The sequence below is a fragment of the Meles meles genome, chromosome 3 (assembly GCF_922984935.1).
Source record: "Meles meles chromosome 3, mMelMel3.1 paternal haplotype, whole genome shotgun sequence".
Taxonomy (NCBI): domain Eukaryota; kingdom Metazoa; phylum Chordata; class Mammalia; order Carnivora; family Mustelidae; genus Meles; species Meles meles.
Window position 1 is genome coordinate 44,624,658 of NC_060068.1, and position 16,318 is coordinate 44,640,975.

Genomic DNA, 16,318 nt, shown 5'->3' on the forward strand with positions numbered 1-16,318 from the left:
TTCTCTAGTGGTAATGTTTAAGAATAAACAGTTCAGTTTCTGAGTAATTGGGAGAGTAATTGAGTTAACTAGTAAAAATTTGTACTCTATAAGTATCTCCAACAATCAGACAGTTAAACCGAGTATTACTTTATTCTGTGTTTCAGAAGGTACTTTAAGGTCTTGTTGCATCTTTTAATTATTGTTATGAGCATTAGTTATCATGGGGTGGAGGAATTGGGAATTCACCAATTTTTATTGAAAGTTAATGAGACCTTGTTCTTGCTTTCTTATGCAAAATTTTTTCAGCTAAAGTCTGTGATCAAGTTAGTATTCATCTATGGTCAGAACATTGATACACTGCATATTTATTTATGATCCTTTTCTCAAGCTAATTGTAACAATTACTGCTAGAGGGTTCTTAGCACTTCAGAATGGTGATACCTTGGGTTTGGTAGATTACCAGTTTTGCCTGTATTTATTCTTAGATGTTACTCTTTATATTCCTGGTGGTTAACTTTTCAGTTATTTGAAGAATATAGAGGTACCTGGGTGGCTCAGTCAGTTAAGCCTCTGCCTTCTGCTAAGATCATGATCCCAGGGTCCTAGGGTCTAGTCCCACATCTGGCTAGTGGGGAGCCTGCTTCTCCCTCTCCCTCTGTTGCTCCCCCTGCTTGTGCTTCTCTCTCTGTGTCAAGTAAATAAAATATTGTAAAGGAAGAAGTTAATATAGATAACAGTTACTAGATTGTACTTTTATATATCATCAGCTCCAGTTCACAAATAATGGTTCATGCTTCTCTCCTACCCACTCTCAGCCTCATTCGAGAATTCGCACTATCATGAGGGCTGCTGTAAAAAAGTTCGAGTGCCTTTCAAAATAACTGGGTCCACAGAGGCAAGCTGGGCAGCGTCTGTGAGAAGTGCCGGCTGAGAAGAGCTAACCTAGGAGGACACTCCTTGGTGGGAATGGCCTGCTAGTGTCCTGGGTGGTGAGCCCCCACCTGGGCAGGCCTCATGCTGCCTAAATCTTCCTGTGTATTTTTACATTTTCTGAAATTACCCTTGGATTTATGTTTCCCAGAGTAACAGTGACACTAAAAGAGGTACCACAATCAACTGAGTTGGGGAGATAATGTACAGTATCCCTGTCTTACTGATTCACAGAGCATTAAAATGCTCAGAACTGTCTCTCAGTAAAAAATAAAACATTTAACTTTGTTTAATCCAGAGACTTCCAAATTCATACGAACAGGAGTTGTTTTCCATTTAATATCTTTTTACATGCATGGAACAGAGTTTGGAAAGAACTGAACTAGTGATTCATTGACTAAAAAAAGTTAAAGAGCTGTGCTCAAGCTATACCTTGAGGTTGACTGAGCTCTTTTCATGTTGACTTTGTGTTTTCTGCTGACACCAACCCAGGTCACCACCAAGGAGTTGAGAAGTTGCAGAATAGTGTGACAGGGAATTTTTGTGCTCTTTACATTTGGTTTGGTTTTTGTTTTAAACTGATTCATTTGTGTTTGAAAAAGTGATATGTGGACATAATAAATCCAACAGCCCAAAAAGGTCAAGTTCTCCACCAAAGACTGCTAGTCTCCCTTTCCTTAGTCAGATGCTGTTACATGCTTGTGTGTCTTTACAGAATTAGCTATGCACGTATGAAGGCTCTTTTTTCCTTCCCATTTCTCTCTCTCTCTTTCTTCCTCCCTCCCTCCCTCCATCTCTTCCTTCTTGAAGAAGGAACATACTATATGCACTATTCTTTGCCTACTTTTTTCATCCGTTACATTTTAGAGGTGTCCATGTTGGGATATGTTGAAATGTTAAATTCTTTTTGTTTCCTTGGTTTTAGATAGCATATTAAAGTACCTGCATTATTTAATCAGTCTAGTTGTAAATACTGTTCTTTGAAAATAACTCTTTGGGCATAAAAATACCTAGAAGTGGAGTCACTTGACTGAAGGGTATATGAATTTTAAATTTCAATAGATACTCTCATATTACTGTCCAAAGAGATTATACTTCTTTCTACTCCCATCAGCATACATGTTCCTTCTTCTCTCACCCAATGATGAAGGTGCTTAAATTTCTTTGGTTAGTTTGAATTTAAGCATCTGTGTAGATGGTAAGCCATTTGTATTTTGTGTGTGTGTGTGTGTATGTGAACTCTTGACGTCCTTTGTCCAGTTTTCTCTTGTGTTTTGTCTTCATATTTGTAAAAGCTCTTTAATACTACTTAGCCCTTTGTTTTAATCATACCAAACATACTTTACTTTTTAAAAAAAATATTTATTTGCAAGAGCAAGCATATGCCCAAAGCATGGGGTGGGAGGGGGTTGCAGAGGAAGAGGGAGAGAAACTCAAGCAGACTAGTCATTGAGTCTAGAGTCTGATGCGAGGCTGGATCTCACAACCTTGAGGAGATGACTGAGCTGAAATCCAGTCGGATGCTCAGCTATCTGCATCACTCACGTATCCAAAAACACTTTTCTGATGATAAATTTGAAACTTAGAGTACTTTGAGAATAGAGTATGGGGCCAAAGTGGGGAAGGAACTAAGACCCTTTGAAATTTGGACCCTGAAGAAAGATAAATTTTAGCCATTTACAGTATTACCTAGGCCTGGCCTTACATCCATGAAACACCTATTTTCCTCTTTGTACAGAACATGGCCTCTCATGTCCAGGACTCCATTTTTTGACTAGCACTATTAAATAGTAAACTCGTTGTCTGCATTCTCATGTATTGGCCTTCTGTGAATCACTAGAGTAGGGACAGGGGTTGACAGTCATGGTTTTCAGTGTGTTTAGCACTAGAACTCTTGATAAAAAGAGTTCTCGCAGGGAATCTGAATTTATAAAATATACCAAATAAATTTTTAAACCAACCCAGTAGATGGGTTTCCCAGGGAGTTGAAAGACCTCATTGTTCAGCTGTAAGTAATCAGCATCCTTTCGGGACTCCAGGAGTCTGAGCAACATACTTTCAGATTCACTGAATTGCAGTGTGATATTAATTAAAATTAAAATTGCAGGGGCGCCTGGGTGGCTCAGTGGGTTGAGCCGCTGCCTTCGGCTCAGGTCATGGTCTCAGGGTCCTGGGATCGAGCCTCGCATCGGGCTCTCTGCTTAGCGGGGAGCCTGCTTCCCTTCCTCTCTCTTTGCCTGCCTCTCTGCCTGCTTGTGATTTCTGTCTGTCAAATAAATAAATAAAATCTTAAAAAAAAAAAATGTTTAAAAAAATTGCAGTGTCTGATAGGCCAGGAAAAATGTTTCACAACTGCAGCCTTGTCTAAGCTAGACCAGTTTGTATACAAATGTATAACATAAATTGGCAGAGGGGTGGAGGTCCAAAGTGTGTCTTCAGTGTAAGTTTGTCCCTCTTAGAGGAGTGGCTGGGTTCTCTTAGAGCAGACCAGCATCTTGAAATACAGTTATGTTTTATTGATCTTTAAGGTAGCATTTTTAGATAAAGTATGCTTTTGATTCTTTTGTGTGTGTGTTTATGTGTTCCAAGGGTAGGAAAACAAATGAGAAAGTTACTTCTTACAGAGCTAAGATTAATTTTTTCTTTCTGAAATAACGTGACTTTAGTTTTTTTTGTTGTTGTTGTTGTTTTTTTTTTTTTGGTGACTTTAGTAGTTTTATCTTTATTTTATAACTCCTACATCTTTGCCGTAATAAACACGTGATGATTCTGGAATCTTAGGAGTTACTAAATTGCACAAGGAGCAAATCAGTTTAAATTAGTGTATCACCAAAAAAGCCAGTTTATATATATTGAGAACTTAGGCAAATATTAAAATTAGAGGGTATTATGGTTACCTTTTGCCCTGTACTGGTACATATTTTAAGTAATCAAATTGTTATTACAGGGGAGTTTTATAAATGAGGAACTGATACGGCCCTCTTCCCCTAAAGACTAGGAATTTAAATTATTTTTTGGTGTTCTATATGTGTGTGTGGAAGGGGCGAGGAGTGAGAATTTATTCTAAATGCGAGTGACTTTCAGAATCTAGTTATGGTAGCTGTTTTTGTTACATTTGTGATTTTGTCCCAAATTAACTTGGCTGAAGCAAAATTAACTTGTAATAAGAAATGTCTTGAGGAAAATGCTGTCTCATGACTATAAGAAAACCGACAAAGGGGACAGAAAGATGTATTTAGTAATGTGAGAAGAGAAGTTATATGAGACAACAAATGAAAACTAACAAAGTGGATTTAAGTACTGGTAGATAAGGTGCTTTGATTTATCAGTTTGCCCAGTATATCTTTTATCATGGTTAATATGAAATATGCACAGTCTTTGGAAAAGAATACTTTTGTTTGTGGTGGATTTGAAGTTTTCAGTGCGGTTGCCTACATTTTTAAAATATGCAATATGATATAAATGCAGTCTGATACTGTTTTTTTTCCATGTTACTAAACTGTTATTATTTGTACTTTTAATAGAAATCTTGAGTTAATCAACTCTAATTGATATGTGTGTGTTTAGAAGTCATCTCTAATAGTACCTGCTAATTATTAAACATCCACTAGGTTCAGTCACTGTGCTACATTTTTTTCATTTTATTTCATGTCCACTAATAATAGATCTCATTTTCTTCCTTTTATATGGGAAAACTGGGGCTTATAGAAATTAATTTATCCATGCTCATAGAGTAACGAAGCCAGGATTTGAATCCAAATTGGATCTGTTCCAAAGTCTACATTGTCTTTAAAGATTTTATTTGTTTTATATGAGAGAGTGAGCAAGCAAGGAAGAGAGAGCGAGAGCATGAGTTGGGGGAGGGAGAGGGAAAAGCAGAACCCCTGCTGAGCAGGGAGCCCAATGTGTGCATCCCAGGACCCTGAGATCGTGACCCGAGCCAAAGGCAGATTGCTTAACCTACGGAGCCACCCAGGTGCCCCAAAAGCCTACGTTTTAAAAATAAATTATCTGCATGCTTTTCTCTTATTAGGACATGTATTTATTTACTGTTTTTGATTGAAAAAGTTCTTTTTGGAATAATGAAAATAACTCTGGTGTAGTGTTTTCTGCTTCACCCAGTTTATTAACACTTGCTTCATGTGTTCAGTTAGCAAATGCTGACAGAACACACATGTATCCCCAGCATCAAATTAGGAAAGGAATTACTATTGAGTTTCTCCCATCCTGTCCATCCCCTTTTCTCCTGAGATTTGAATTACTCTAATAGTCATAATTCATTTCTTGGCTTCCATCAACTTCCTCTTGTTCTGCCTAACCCCTTGAAAGCACCTATGGATTTGGTTGACTTGGTCTGATACGGTATTTTTTTTTTTTTTTTTAAGATTTTATTTATTTGACAGAGAGAGAGATCACAAGTAGGCAGAGAGGCAGGCAGGGAAAGGGAGGGAACCAGGCTCCCCGCTGAGCAGAGAGCCCGATGCAGGGCTCAATCCCAGAACCCTGAGATCATGACCCGAGCTGAAGGCAGAGGCTTAAATTAACCCACTGAGCCACCCAGGTGCCCCTGTTATGGTTTTTTTGTCCAGTTCTTCATTTGGTCCTGCCTACTAGATAGGTGTGTGTGTGTGTGTGTGTGTGTGTGTGTGTGTGTGTGTGTACACACAATAAAGGCACGCACAAATACCCCTGCTCATTTGCCCTATTTATTTTGTATAGGACTACCTCTCCTTTTTTCTTTTCTTTCTTTCTTTTTTTTTTTTTTTGTTGAATTGTGTTATACTGTTAACTTTTTAATTACTTTGCCTTTGTTTTATTTGCTGTTGGTCTTCACTTCCTGTTGTTTATAGGTTTTTCTCATTTTAATAATTTCTTACTAATTTCTAATGACTTATTTCCAACATTTAAATCTGCTTTTAGTATTACTTAGTAGGAAAATTTAGAATGTAGGTATGATACTGGCTTTTTCTTATTAAAGAAATCTTTGTGGAAAGCATAAAACTCTGTTAGAAATCTTATTATTATGTCAAATATAAAACCCAAAAGGCTAGTGAAATGCATCTTGTATGTGGGTTTTGTTTTTTGTTTTTAAAGATTTTATTTATTTATTTGAGAGTGAGTGAGTGAAAGAGCATAATAAGCAAGGGGAGCAATAAAGGGAGAGGGAAAAGCAGGCTCCCCAAGAACAAGGAGCCCAGTGTGCGACTTGATCCCAGGACCCCAGGATCATGACCCGAGCTGAAGGCAGACGCCCAACCATCTGAGCCACCCAGGCGCCCCTTGTATGTGGTTTTTGTTTTATTCAGAGCTGTTCTGTTTCATCCAGTCATAGGAGCCTATTTTAATTTTTTTGTTTTTAAGCAAATGAAAATGGATGTTTCTTTTATATCAGCATGTTTATTTTCATTATCCCAATATCTGGGATTAGTGTGTTAAGTACTTGCTTTTTTGTGTTTGTTTTCAGTATCACAGCAGTTCTCGTATTTTGAAAGTATTACAGTGTTACTGTCACTTACTAACATTATGTCATTCGCTTGCAGGGTGTGTTTGACCATCGAATGAAGTGCTGGCAGAAATGGGAAGACGCTCAAATTACTTTGCTCAAAAAACGTGAAACTGAGGCAAAAATGATGGTTGCTAACAAACCAGATAAAATACAGCAAGCTAAAAATGAAATAAGAGAGGTGATTAATATAAAATGCTTTACTTACCACTTTACTCAAATTTTTCATGAGTCATTCATATATGCATAATTTTTCATAAATTTTTTTCTGAACCATTCAACACTAGCCATTATTCCACAATTTTATGAACTGTGTTAGAATTACTTTAACATTTTGATCATCGTTAAAATCTCCAGAGCCCTTTGGTATTTCCACATGATTATGGATTGGATAAAGAAGCACACAGGAAAAGATTAAATTAACCTTTAATAATTTGTTTTGAGATGGTCAGTTTGATTTCAGTTACTTATTTTTTGTCTAAGAATAGCTTTAGAGCATAGACTTACCCCACATTTAGCTTTCCAAGCAACATTATCCCCCATATATATGTACTATATATGGTATTTTAGTAAATTTATATAAGTTTATTATAATTTATACACTTTTTTTGCCATGCTTCAATAAGGAAATTGAAGAGGTAGGACAACCTTTATATTACTAAAAGTAAATGTACCTGCCCTTTGAAGAGTATGTACCACTGTTTTGGTTACATAGTGGGAAAATATCATTTCATTGCTTTAAGTCTTCAGTTATTTTATTTTAGCTACTCCATTGGTCACTAATCATATTTTGTTGTTTCTGTACTGAACTTAATGTTTACCAGTAGGACTTCAGTAGACCATAATTCCACTATTTTTTTTTAATCCGAGCATTTAATATAAAAATTGTTTTTAAATGTTTGTTGTACAGTTTTCTTAATTTAAAGTATTTCCATAGGCATATAAATTGTGGTGAACATGTATTCTTGAACTTGGCAGAATGTTGTTGATACATTATGAAACAATTAATAATATCAGAAAGAAATGATAAAACTACCCCAGCACTGCTAAGTTAATAGTGAATTTTATATTCAAAAATCTTTTCATCTGTCTTAGTCGTATTTAATTAAGCTGTGAGGACTGTAATTCATTAAGTACTGAATATCCTAATCTTGAGTATGTGTCTGACAGTGAAATATTAATGAAAATTAAGCTGATAGGCATTTCTAGTATTGAAAATTTAGATAAAAGCTTGAATGATCCTGAATTGGGCTTTGCCATTATGGAGCTTCCTTAGGATTTACAGAAATTAAATTAAGTGAGTGATTGTGACATCTAGTTCTATACTATTTTCCTTACAAGAATTAAAAATCTGTGCATTTTTGTTTGTTTCTATCAGTGGGAGGCAAAAGTACAACAAGGAGAAAGAGATTTTGAACAGATCTCTAAAACAATTCGAAAAGAAGTGGGAAGATTTGAGGCGAGTATAATGACGTCGTCCTTGTTTGCTATGATTTTGTAGTAAAATCAAACTTAGTTTTGTACTGATGGACTTTCTTCTTTATTGTACTACAGAAAGAACGGGTGAGAGATTTTAAAACTGTTATTATCAAGTACTTAGAATCATTAGTACAAACACAACAACAGGTAAGCTAATTTTTTTTATAAATTATTTTATAACGTACAGACTTCTTCTAGAACTTACTTTTGGTATACTTTTTCCTTTTAAAGATGTCAGTGAGGGGCGCCTGGGTGGCTCAGTGGTTTAAGCTGCTGCCTTCGGCTCAGGTCATGATCTCAGGGTCCTGGGATCGAGTCCCACATCGGGCTCTCTGCTCAGCGGTGAGCCTGCTTCCCTCTCACTCTCTCTGTCTGCCTCTCTGCCTACTTATGATCTCTCTCTGTCAAATAAATGAATAAAATCTTTAAAAAAAAAAAAAAAAAAAAAATGTCAGTGAAAGAGAGTTTTTAAATTTAATGGAGGAATAAGAAACGGAGTAGAAAAAAACTGATGACCACAGAGGAAAACATGGTAGTTAAATTGGATACTCTCAGGTCCTTTTTGCCTTTACTCCTAAACTCCAGTTGAGATACATTTTTCCCAGATTAAGGCGAGGAGAAACTTGCTGAACAGCGTTTCCCTTTTTCAGTCTTCCTAGTTTTATTTTCCCGGTGATCACACCTGTTTGAGTAAATTCTTATAATAAGTTCTCTTCCATAACAGAACTTAAAAGCTGGCTTTTTTTTTTATTTTTCTTTTTTCATTTTATTTATTTTTTCAGCGTAACAGTATTCATTCTTTTTGCACAACACCCAGTGCTCCATGCAAAACGTGCCCTCCCCATTACCCACCACCTGTTCCCCCAGCCTCCCACCCTTGACCCTTCAAAACCCTCAGGTTGCCCCAACCTCCCACCCCTGACCCTTCAAAACCCTCAGGTTGTTTTTCAGAGTCCATAGTCTCTTATGGTTCGTCTCCCCTCCCCAATGTCCATAGCCCGCTCCCCCTCTCCCAATCCCACCTCCCCCCAGGAACCCCCAGTTTGTTTTGTGAGATTAAGAGTCATTTATGGTTTGTCTCCCTCCCAATCCCATCTTGTTTCATTTATTCTTCTCCTATCCCCCTACCCCCCCATGTTGCTTCTCCATGTCCTCATATCAGGGAGATCATATGATAGTTGTCTTTCTCCGATTGACTTATTTCACTAAGCATGATACGCTCTAGTTCCATCCACGTCGTCGCAAATGGCAAGATTTCATTTCTTTTGATGGCTGCATAGTATTCCATTGTGTATATATACCACATCTTCTTGATCCATTCATCTGTTGATGGACATCTAGGTTCTTTCCATAGTCTGGCTATTGTAGACATTGCTGCTATAAACATTCGGGTACACGTGCCCCTTCGGATCACTATGTTTGTATCTTTAGGGTAAATACCCAGTAGTGCAATTGCTGGGTCATAGGGTAGTTCTATTTTCAACATTTTGAGGAACCTCCATGTTGTTTTCCAGAGTGGTTGCACCAGCTTGCATTCCCACCAACAGTGGAGGAGGGTTCCCCTTTCTCCACATCCTCTCCAGCATCTGTCATTTCCTGACTTGTTAATTTTAGCCATTCTGACTGGTGTGAGGTGATATCTCATCGTGGTTTTGATTTGTATTTCCCTGATGCCGAGTGACGTGGAGCACTTTTTCATGTGTCTGTTGGCCATCTGGATGTCTTCTTTGCAGAAATGTCTGTTCATGTCCTCTGCCCATTTCTTGATTGGATTGTTTGTTCTTTGGGTGTTGAGTTTGCTAAGTTCCTTATAGATTTTGGATACTAGCCGTTTATCTGATATGTCATTTGCAAATATCTTCTCCCATTCTGTCAGTTGTCTTTTGGTTTTGTTAACTGTTTCCTTTGCTGTGCAAAAGCTTTTGATCTTGATGAAATCCCAATAGTTCATTTTTGCCCTTGCTTCCCTTGCCTTTGCCGTTGTTCCTAGGAAGATGTTGCTATGGCTGAGGTCGAAGAGGTTGCTGCCTGCATTCTCAAGGATTTTGATGGATTCCTTTCTCACATTGAGGTCCTTCATCCATTTGGAGTCTATTTTCGTGTGTGGTGTAAGGAAGTGGTCCAATTTCATTTTTCTGCATGTGGCTGTCCAATTTTCCCAGCACCATTTATTGAAGAGGCTGTCTTTTTTCCATTGGACATTCTTTCCTGCTTTGTCGAAGATTAGTTGACCATAGAGTTGAGGGTCGATTTCTGGGCTCTCTATTCTGTTCCACTGATCTATGTGTCTGTTTTTGTGCCAGTACCATGCTGTCTTGATGATGACAGCTTTGTAATAGAGCTTGAAGTCCGGAATTGTGATGCCACCAACTTTGGCTTTGTTCTTCAATATTCCTTTGGCTATTCGAGGTCTTTTCTGGTTCCATATAAATTTGCGGATTATTTGTTCCATTTCTTTGAAAAAAATGGATGGTATTTTGATAGGGATTGCATTAAATGTGTAGATTGCTTTAGGTAGCATAGACATTTTCACAATATTTATTCTTCCAATCCAGGAGCATGGAACATTTTTCCATTTCTTTGTGTCTTCCTCAATTTCTTTCATGAGTACTTTATAATTTTCTGTGTATAGATTCTTAGTCTCTTTGGTTAGGTTTATTCCTAGGTATCTTATAGTTTTGGGTACAATTGTAAATGGGATTGACTCCTTAATTTCTCTTTCTTCAGTCTTGTTGTTGGTGTACAGAAATGCAACTGATTTCTGTGCATTGATTTTATATCCTGACACTTTACTGAATTCCTGTACAAGTTCTAGCAGTTTTGGAGTGGAGACTTTTGGGTTTTCCACATATAGTATCATATCATCTGCGAAGAGTGATAGTTTGAGTGATAGTTTGACTTCTTCTTTACCAATTTGGATGCCTTTAATTTCTTTTTGTTGTCTGATTGCTGAGGCTAGGACTTCTAATACTATGTTGAATAGCAGTGGTGATCATGGACATCCCTGCCGTGTTCCTGACCTTAACGGAAAAGCTTTCAGTTTTTCTCCATTGAGAATGATATTTGCGGTGGGTTTTTCATAGATGGCTTTGATAATATTGAGGTATGTGCCCTCTATCCCCACACTTTGAAGAGTTTTGATCAGGAAGGGATGCTGTACTTTGTCAAATGCTTTTTCAGCATCTATTGAGAGTATCATATGGTTCTTGTTCTTTCTTTTATTAATGTGTTCTATCACATTGATTGATTTGCGGATGTTGAACCAACCCTGCAGCCCTGGAATAAATCCCACTTGATCGTGGTGAATAAGCCTTTTAATGTACTGTTGAATCCTATTGGCTAGTATTTTGGCGAGAATTTTTGCGTCTGTGTTCATCAAGGATATTGGTCTGTAGTTCTCTTTTTTGGTGGGATCCTTGTCTGGTTTTGGGATCAAGGTGATGCTGGCCTCATAAAATGAGTTTGGAGGGGCGCCTGGGTGGCTCAGTGGGTTAAAGCCTCTGCCTTTCGCTCAGGTCATGATCCCGGGGTCCTGGGATCGAGCCCCGCGTCGAGCTCTCTGCTTGGCAGGGAGCCTGCTTCCTCCTCTCTCTCTCTCTCTGCCTGCCTCTCTCCCTATTTGTGATCTCTATCTGTCAAGTAAATAAATAAAATCTTTAAAAAAAAATAAAAAAATAAAATGAGTTTGGAAGTTTTCCTTCCATTTCTATTTTTTGGAACAGTTTCAGGAGAATAGGAATGAGTTCTTCTTTAAATGTTTGGTAGAATTCCCCTGGGAAGCCGTCTGGCCCTGGGCTTTTGTTTGTTTGGAGATTTTTGATGACTGTTTCAATCTCCTTACTGGTTATGGGCCTGTTCAGGTTTTCTATTTCTTCCTGGTTCAGTTGTGGTAGTTTATATGTCTCTAGGAATGCATCCATTTCTTCCAGATTGTCCAATTTGTTGGCGTAGAGTTGCTCATAGTATGTTCTTATAATTGTCTGTATTTCTTTGGTGTTAGTTGTGATCTCTCCTCTTTCATTCATGATTTTATTTATTTGGGTCCTTTCTCTTTTCTTTTGGATGAGTCTGGCCAGGGGTTTATCAATCTTATTGATTCTTTCAAAGAACCAGCTCCTAGTTTCATTGATTTTTTTCTATTGTTTTTTTGGTTTCTATTTCATTGATTTCTGCTCTGATCTTTATGATTTCTCTTCTCCTGCTGGGTTTAGGGTTTCTTTCTTGTTCTTTCTCCAGCTCCTTTACGCGTAGGGTTAGGTTGTGTACTTGGGACCTTTCTTGTTCCTTGAGAAAGGCTTGTACCGCTATATATTTTCCTCTCAGGACTGCCTTTGCTGTGTCCCACAGATTTTGAACTGTTGTGTTTTCATTATCATTTGTTTCCATGAATTTTTTCAATTCTTCTTTAATTTCCTGGTTAACCCATTCATTCTTTAGAAGGATGCTGTTTAGTCTCCATGTATTTGGGTTCTTTCCAGCTTTCCTCTTGTGATTGAGTTCTAGCTTCAGAGCATTGTGGTCTGAAAATATGCAGGGAATAATCCTAATCTTAAAAGCTGGCTTTTTTAAAGCTTGGGGGCGGGGTTTTTGTTGTGATTTTTATTTTATTTTGTGTGTAGTAAGTGGTGATGGTATGCCACAGATGGTATTTGTTTCCTTAACTAGAGAATAGAAGACCACAGGTTTTAATTAAAATCTGTAACAAGATAATACAAATTTGAATGATCAGATTATTTGATGTCATGAATTGAAGAATTTCTTTATCCAGCTTTAAAATATGTGGATTAGGAAGTTGCTTATATAATATATAATTGATTTTTAATTGAAAGATGACATTATACCTTTAAATTATATTTAGTCTTTAAATACTTCATAAGATCATTTATGTGAATTTGTTTTTAAAGGAATTGTTTTAAATATAACTTTATACTTTGATTAATTCTGTGAACTACGAAAGAAACTGGCAGCAGATTCCTTTTACTCTCAAACACATGTCCCTTTCTTGCCCAATACTTTTTTCTTCCACCTTTTTGCCATTGTTTTTTGCTAGAGTAACATAAAATGTGAATATCCTCTGAATTTTAGAATATGTTATCACTTTAAGTTGGAAAAGTTCATTGCAGTTTTATTATTTAAGGTATTCTTACTTAATTTACAATAACAGTCTGCTTATAGAGTTTTACATAAATAAAGAAGATCTTAAGTTGTGAGGTTTTTAAAAAAATTTTATCATTTACATCAAAAACAATTTAGCCAGTAGTAATTAACATTTTAAATAATTTATACTTGAATTACATTGACAGACTTCAGAATGGGAAATTTAAATGATCCCTCATACAACTAGACTTTAGTAAATGTTAATCATTGTTAGCTACTTGGTTTTTTAAAAAATGCTGTATGGTATATATGCATGTAAGTGACAAAAAGATAATTAGAATATCTTTGGTTATGATCCGCAGCTGATAAAATACTGGGAGGCATTCCTGCCTGAAGCCAAAGCCATTGCCTAGCAAGAAGATTTCTGTTACGAAGATCTTGGATGTTTGTTCCAGTTATGCTGAATTCTGCAGTGAAATCATTTAAAACCATCTAAATAAACCACTCTATATTTTATGAATTACATGTGGTTTTTTTATATACATATATATGTATATATATATATACCCTGACATTTTATTACAAGCTGCATGTCCTGACCCTCTTGGAATTAAGCGGACTGTGGCATGACATTCTGCAATACTTTGCTGAATTGAACACTATTGTGTCTTAAATACTTGCACTAAAAAGTGCACTGCAAGGCCAGAAAATTTTACAATATTTTTTCTTTACATTCTGTAGTGTGTTACCCTCTTTATGAAGTGAATTATCAATGCATTGATTAATGTTCACTTATACATTCCTGTACAGAAATTATGATTTTGTGATTACAGTAATAAAATGATATTCCTTGTGAAGTATTAGTAACAAATTATTTGGATATGTAAATACGTTAGAGAGCTTTTAAAAGCATTTTTAATCGGAAGAAATTTTTGCTTCTAGATGTACATAGGTGATGCTGTGATCCATTAAGTTTTTCTAGTTGACAGAAAAAGCTAACTCTTTCATTATAAATGATGAAATGAGGGTTAAGTTCTCTTCTGAAATCATCATAAACCAAAGAACATTTATCTTTTGATTCTACTCTGGGGAATGCTCTTGTCTTGAGTAAAGGAGAGAATGAATACTTTGTTTGCTTGTTTTACTCCCATCCCTATTACCAGTGTCCAGGTTAGGAATTAGGAAAAAAATGTATTTCTCTGCTTCTGTTACAAGTCCTGTGATTTTGCTCTATTTCTTATCGTCAAAGTCCTAGACTTTGCGTGTATGTGATTTATTCTTTGCCTTTTCTTTGTTTTCCATTTTAAAGTAGGTAGGATCATCTGTGGTCGTACTTGACAAAGAATGGTACCATGCTGAAATTCCCCATGATTTGTTGAAAAAACAAGGATAACGTAAAGTACATTTGAAGTAAAATGAAATTTGTCTCTGGCACCCTTCTTAGTGATTCTGTATCCTTTGTTCAGATGGCTGTTACCTAATCCTTGATGCTAGGGAAAGTTTTAACTTGTGACTGGCATCAGAGTTTTCATTTTTTAGAGTGTTCTTAAAGATGCCCCTCTTAAGTTTACCAGCTCTATCTCCCAGCTCAGTCAAGTATGGTATGTGGAACTGAGCCCTCTCTAGCACTTTACTGGATACGTATATCAGAGTGTCCTCAGGATACTTCCACCTGTTACAGCTGAAGTTTGAACCCTGCTGTAGACATAACTGATTTTTAGACTTCCTGGAACTCAGAAGAGTATCTAACACATAATATGTTAATAAGAAAGACTTGATGAACAGGAAAAGAAAATCCTGGAAGATGCAAAATAATACATGCTCTCTTAAGAAGAAGAAACTGAAGCAGAAATAGGTCTTCTGTTGCTTCTGTTACAAATAACTTAGAAACTTTTGAGAAATGAGCAGTTCATCATAATCTATATCACAGGATCTTCTTGTTGTACCATTAATACGAGCAAAATCTACAGTGATTGCATCCACCCTCACATTACTTCCAAAGGTACAGTTTACATAGGAGGTTAATAACTTAGTTATTCCCATCAAGATCTTCCATTCCTCTGTGGTATGTTCATTAGAATATTCAGTATCTCCAAATAAAATAATATTTTCATTCCTGATCAAGCCGAAGAGAGTAACAGACCCTGAACCCCGTTCCAGACTTCATTTCTCTTAACAGCCCCCGCCAAAAAAAGGAGTCTGTTGGAAACATCAAGTAAATGATACTATCCTCTGGTAGTTACCAACCTTTTTAGTATCTTCAACACTCAGCCCACCTCCACCTATCAATTCCACATCCATTCATGTGACTAAAATACTTTTACTTCAGTAAATAGAACAAGAGCATTAATATTGCTGATAACATAGTCTTCAGTATAGGTCTGACTTTTTTTTTTTTTCTTAAGCCAGATAAAGAAGGACTAAACCTGTTACAGTGGGACAAACTGAACCTGGAGTCAACATACATGTGTACAGTCTTCTGTCACTTCGTAGCTACGTGATTTTGGCTTTATCACATAAAACTCACCTAGAAAGCAAGGGTATAAGACTGATTTTCCTGAAGTGCCTTTCCACTTTAAAATAGTTTGCTTAAAGTACCAAACTTCAGTGTCAATGTTATTCTATTAGGAAATCAAATTTTAATTAAAATCACCTATTAATAAAACAAGGCTAGAACAAAAATATGTCAAAAATAAGATTTCTAAAACCGAAAAGGATGTTTTCCTCATGGTATTTTGACAAGCTATTTTCAACTATCCAGCTGGTTTTATACATGCATATATATTTATAGTAACCTCAAAATACTCTTGTTTCATTGTTGCTTTTCTTTAAACTTTTTAATTTTATTATCTGGCTCTAGTAAAGTTTTACAAGTTCCTTGTACAAGTTGTTTCATGAATGGTTTTTTAAGAAGCCTTTTAACAAAATCAGGTTTTTCTGGAGGAGTGGAGTCAGATGAATAGAGAAGAGTATATTCTCTTAAAAAATGTTTCTTAATGTCTAAGGGAATTAATGAAGACTTCCATTTTTCTGTCTTAATGCATTTGACTAGTTATAAAGCTGGTGGCTACTTCACTTTCCTTGTTTTGTCTCCCTGTTTGGGTAGTCCGTGACTCAGAAGAGTCAAGGATGGACAGCGGAAATACAGTAATAGTAACTACTGGTAGGCTGAGCAAAAGTCTTCTTGTTTTCAAGGTAGTAAGGAGGAAAGAGAACACGTGTAAAAAATCCATTCACTGGCTTGGGAACTGTGCAGGCATTTTCATATCCTGTTTCTTAGTCTGGAAATGTGTATTTCTCCATGGGACATAGTGTGTGTTTCCAAGT

The 16,318-nt window shown here is 36.5% G+C and overlaps 1 protein-coding gene across 2 annotated transcripts in view; it reads left to right on the forward strand.

Moving 5' to 3' along the window:
* Nucleotides 1-13,848, forward strand: part of SNX2 (sorting nexin 2) — a 60,621-nt gene extending 46,773 nt beyond the window's left edge. The window contains exons 12-16 of one of the 2 annotated variants that reach the window (XM_045999601.1): nt 6,453-6,596; nt 7,042-7,053; nt 7,794-7,874; nt 7,970-8,041; nt 13,354-13,848. In XM_045999601.1, coding sequence (XP_045855557.1) covers nt 6,453-6,596; nt 7,042-7,053; nt 7,794-7,874; nt 7,970-8,041; nt 13,354-13,404 — 360 coding nt within the window. In that variant the 3' untranslated portion in view covers nt 13,405-13,848. The remainder of the gene's footprint in view (nt 1-6,452; nt 6,597-7,041; nt 7,054-7,793; nt 7,875-7,969; nt 8,042-13,353) is intronic. The other variant, XM_045999602.1, reaches the window with a different exon arrangement.
* The last annotated feature ends 2,470 nt before the right edge of the window (nt 13,849-16,318 follow it).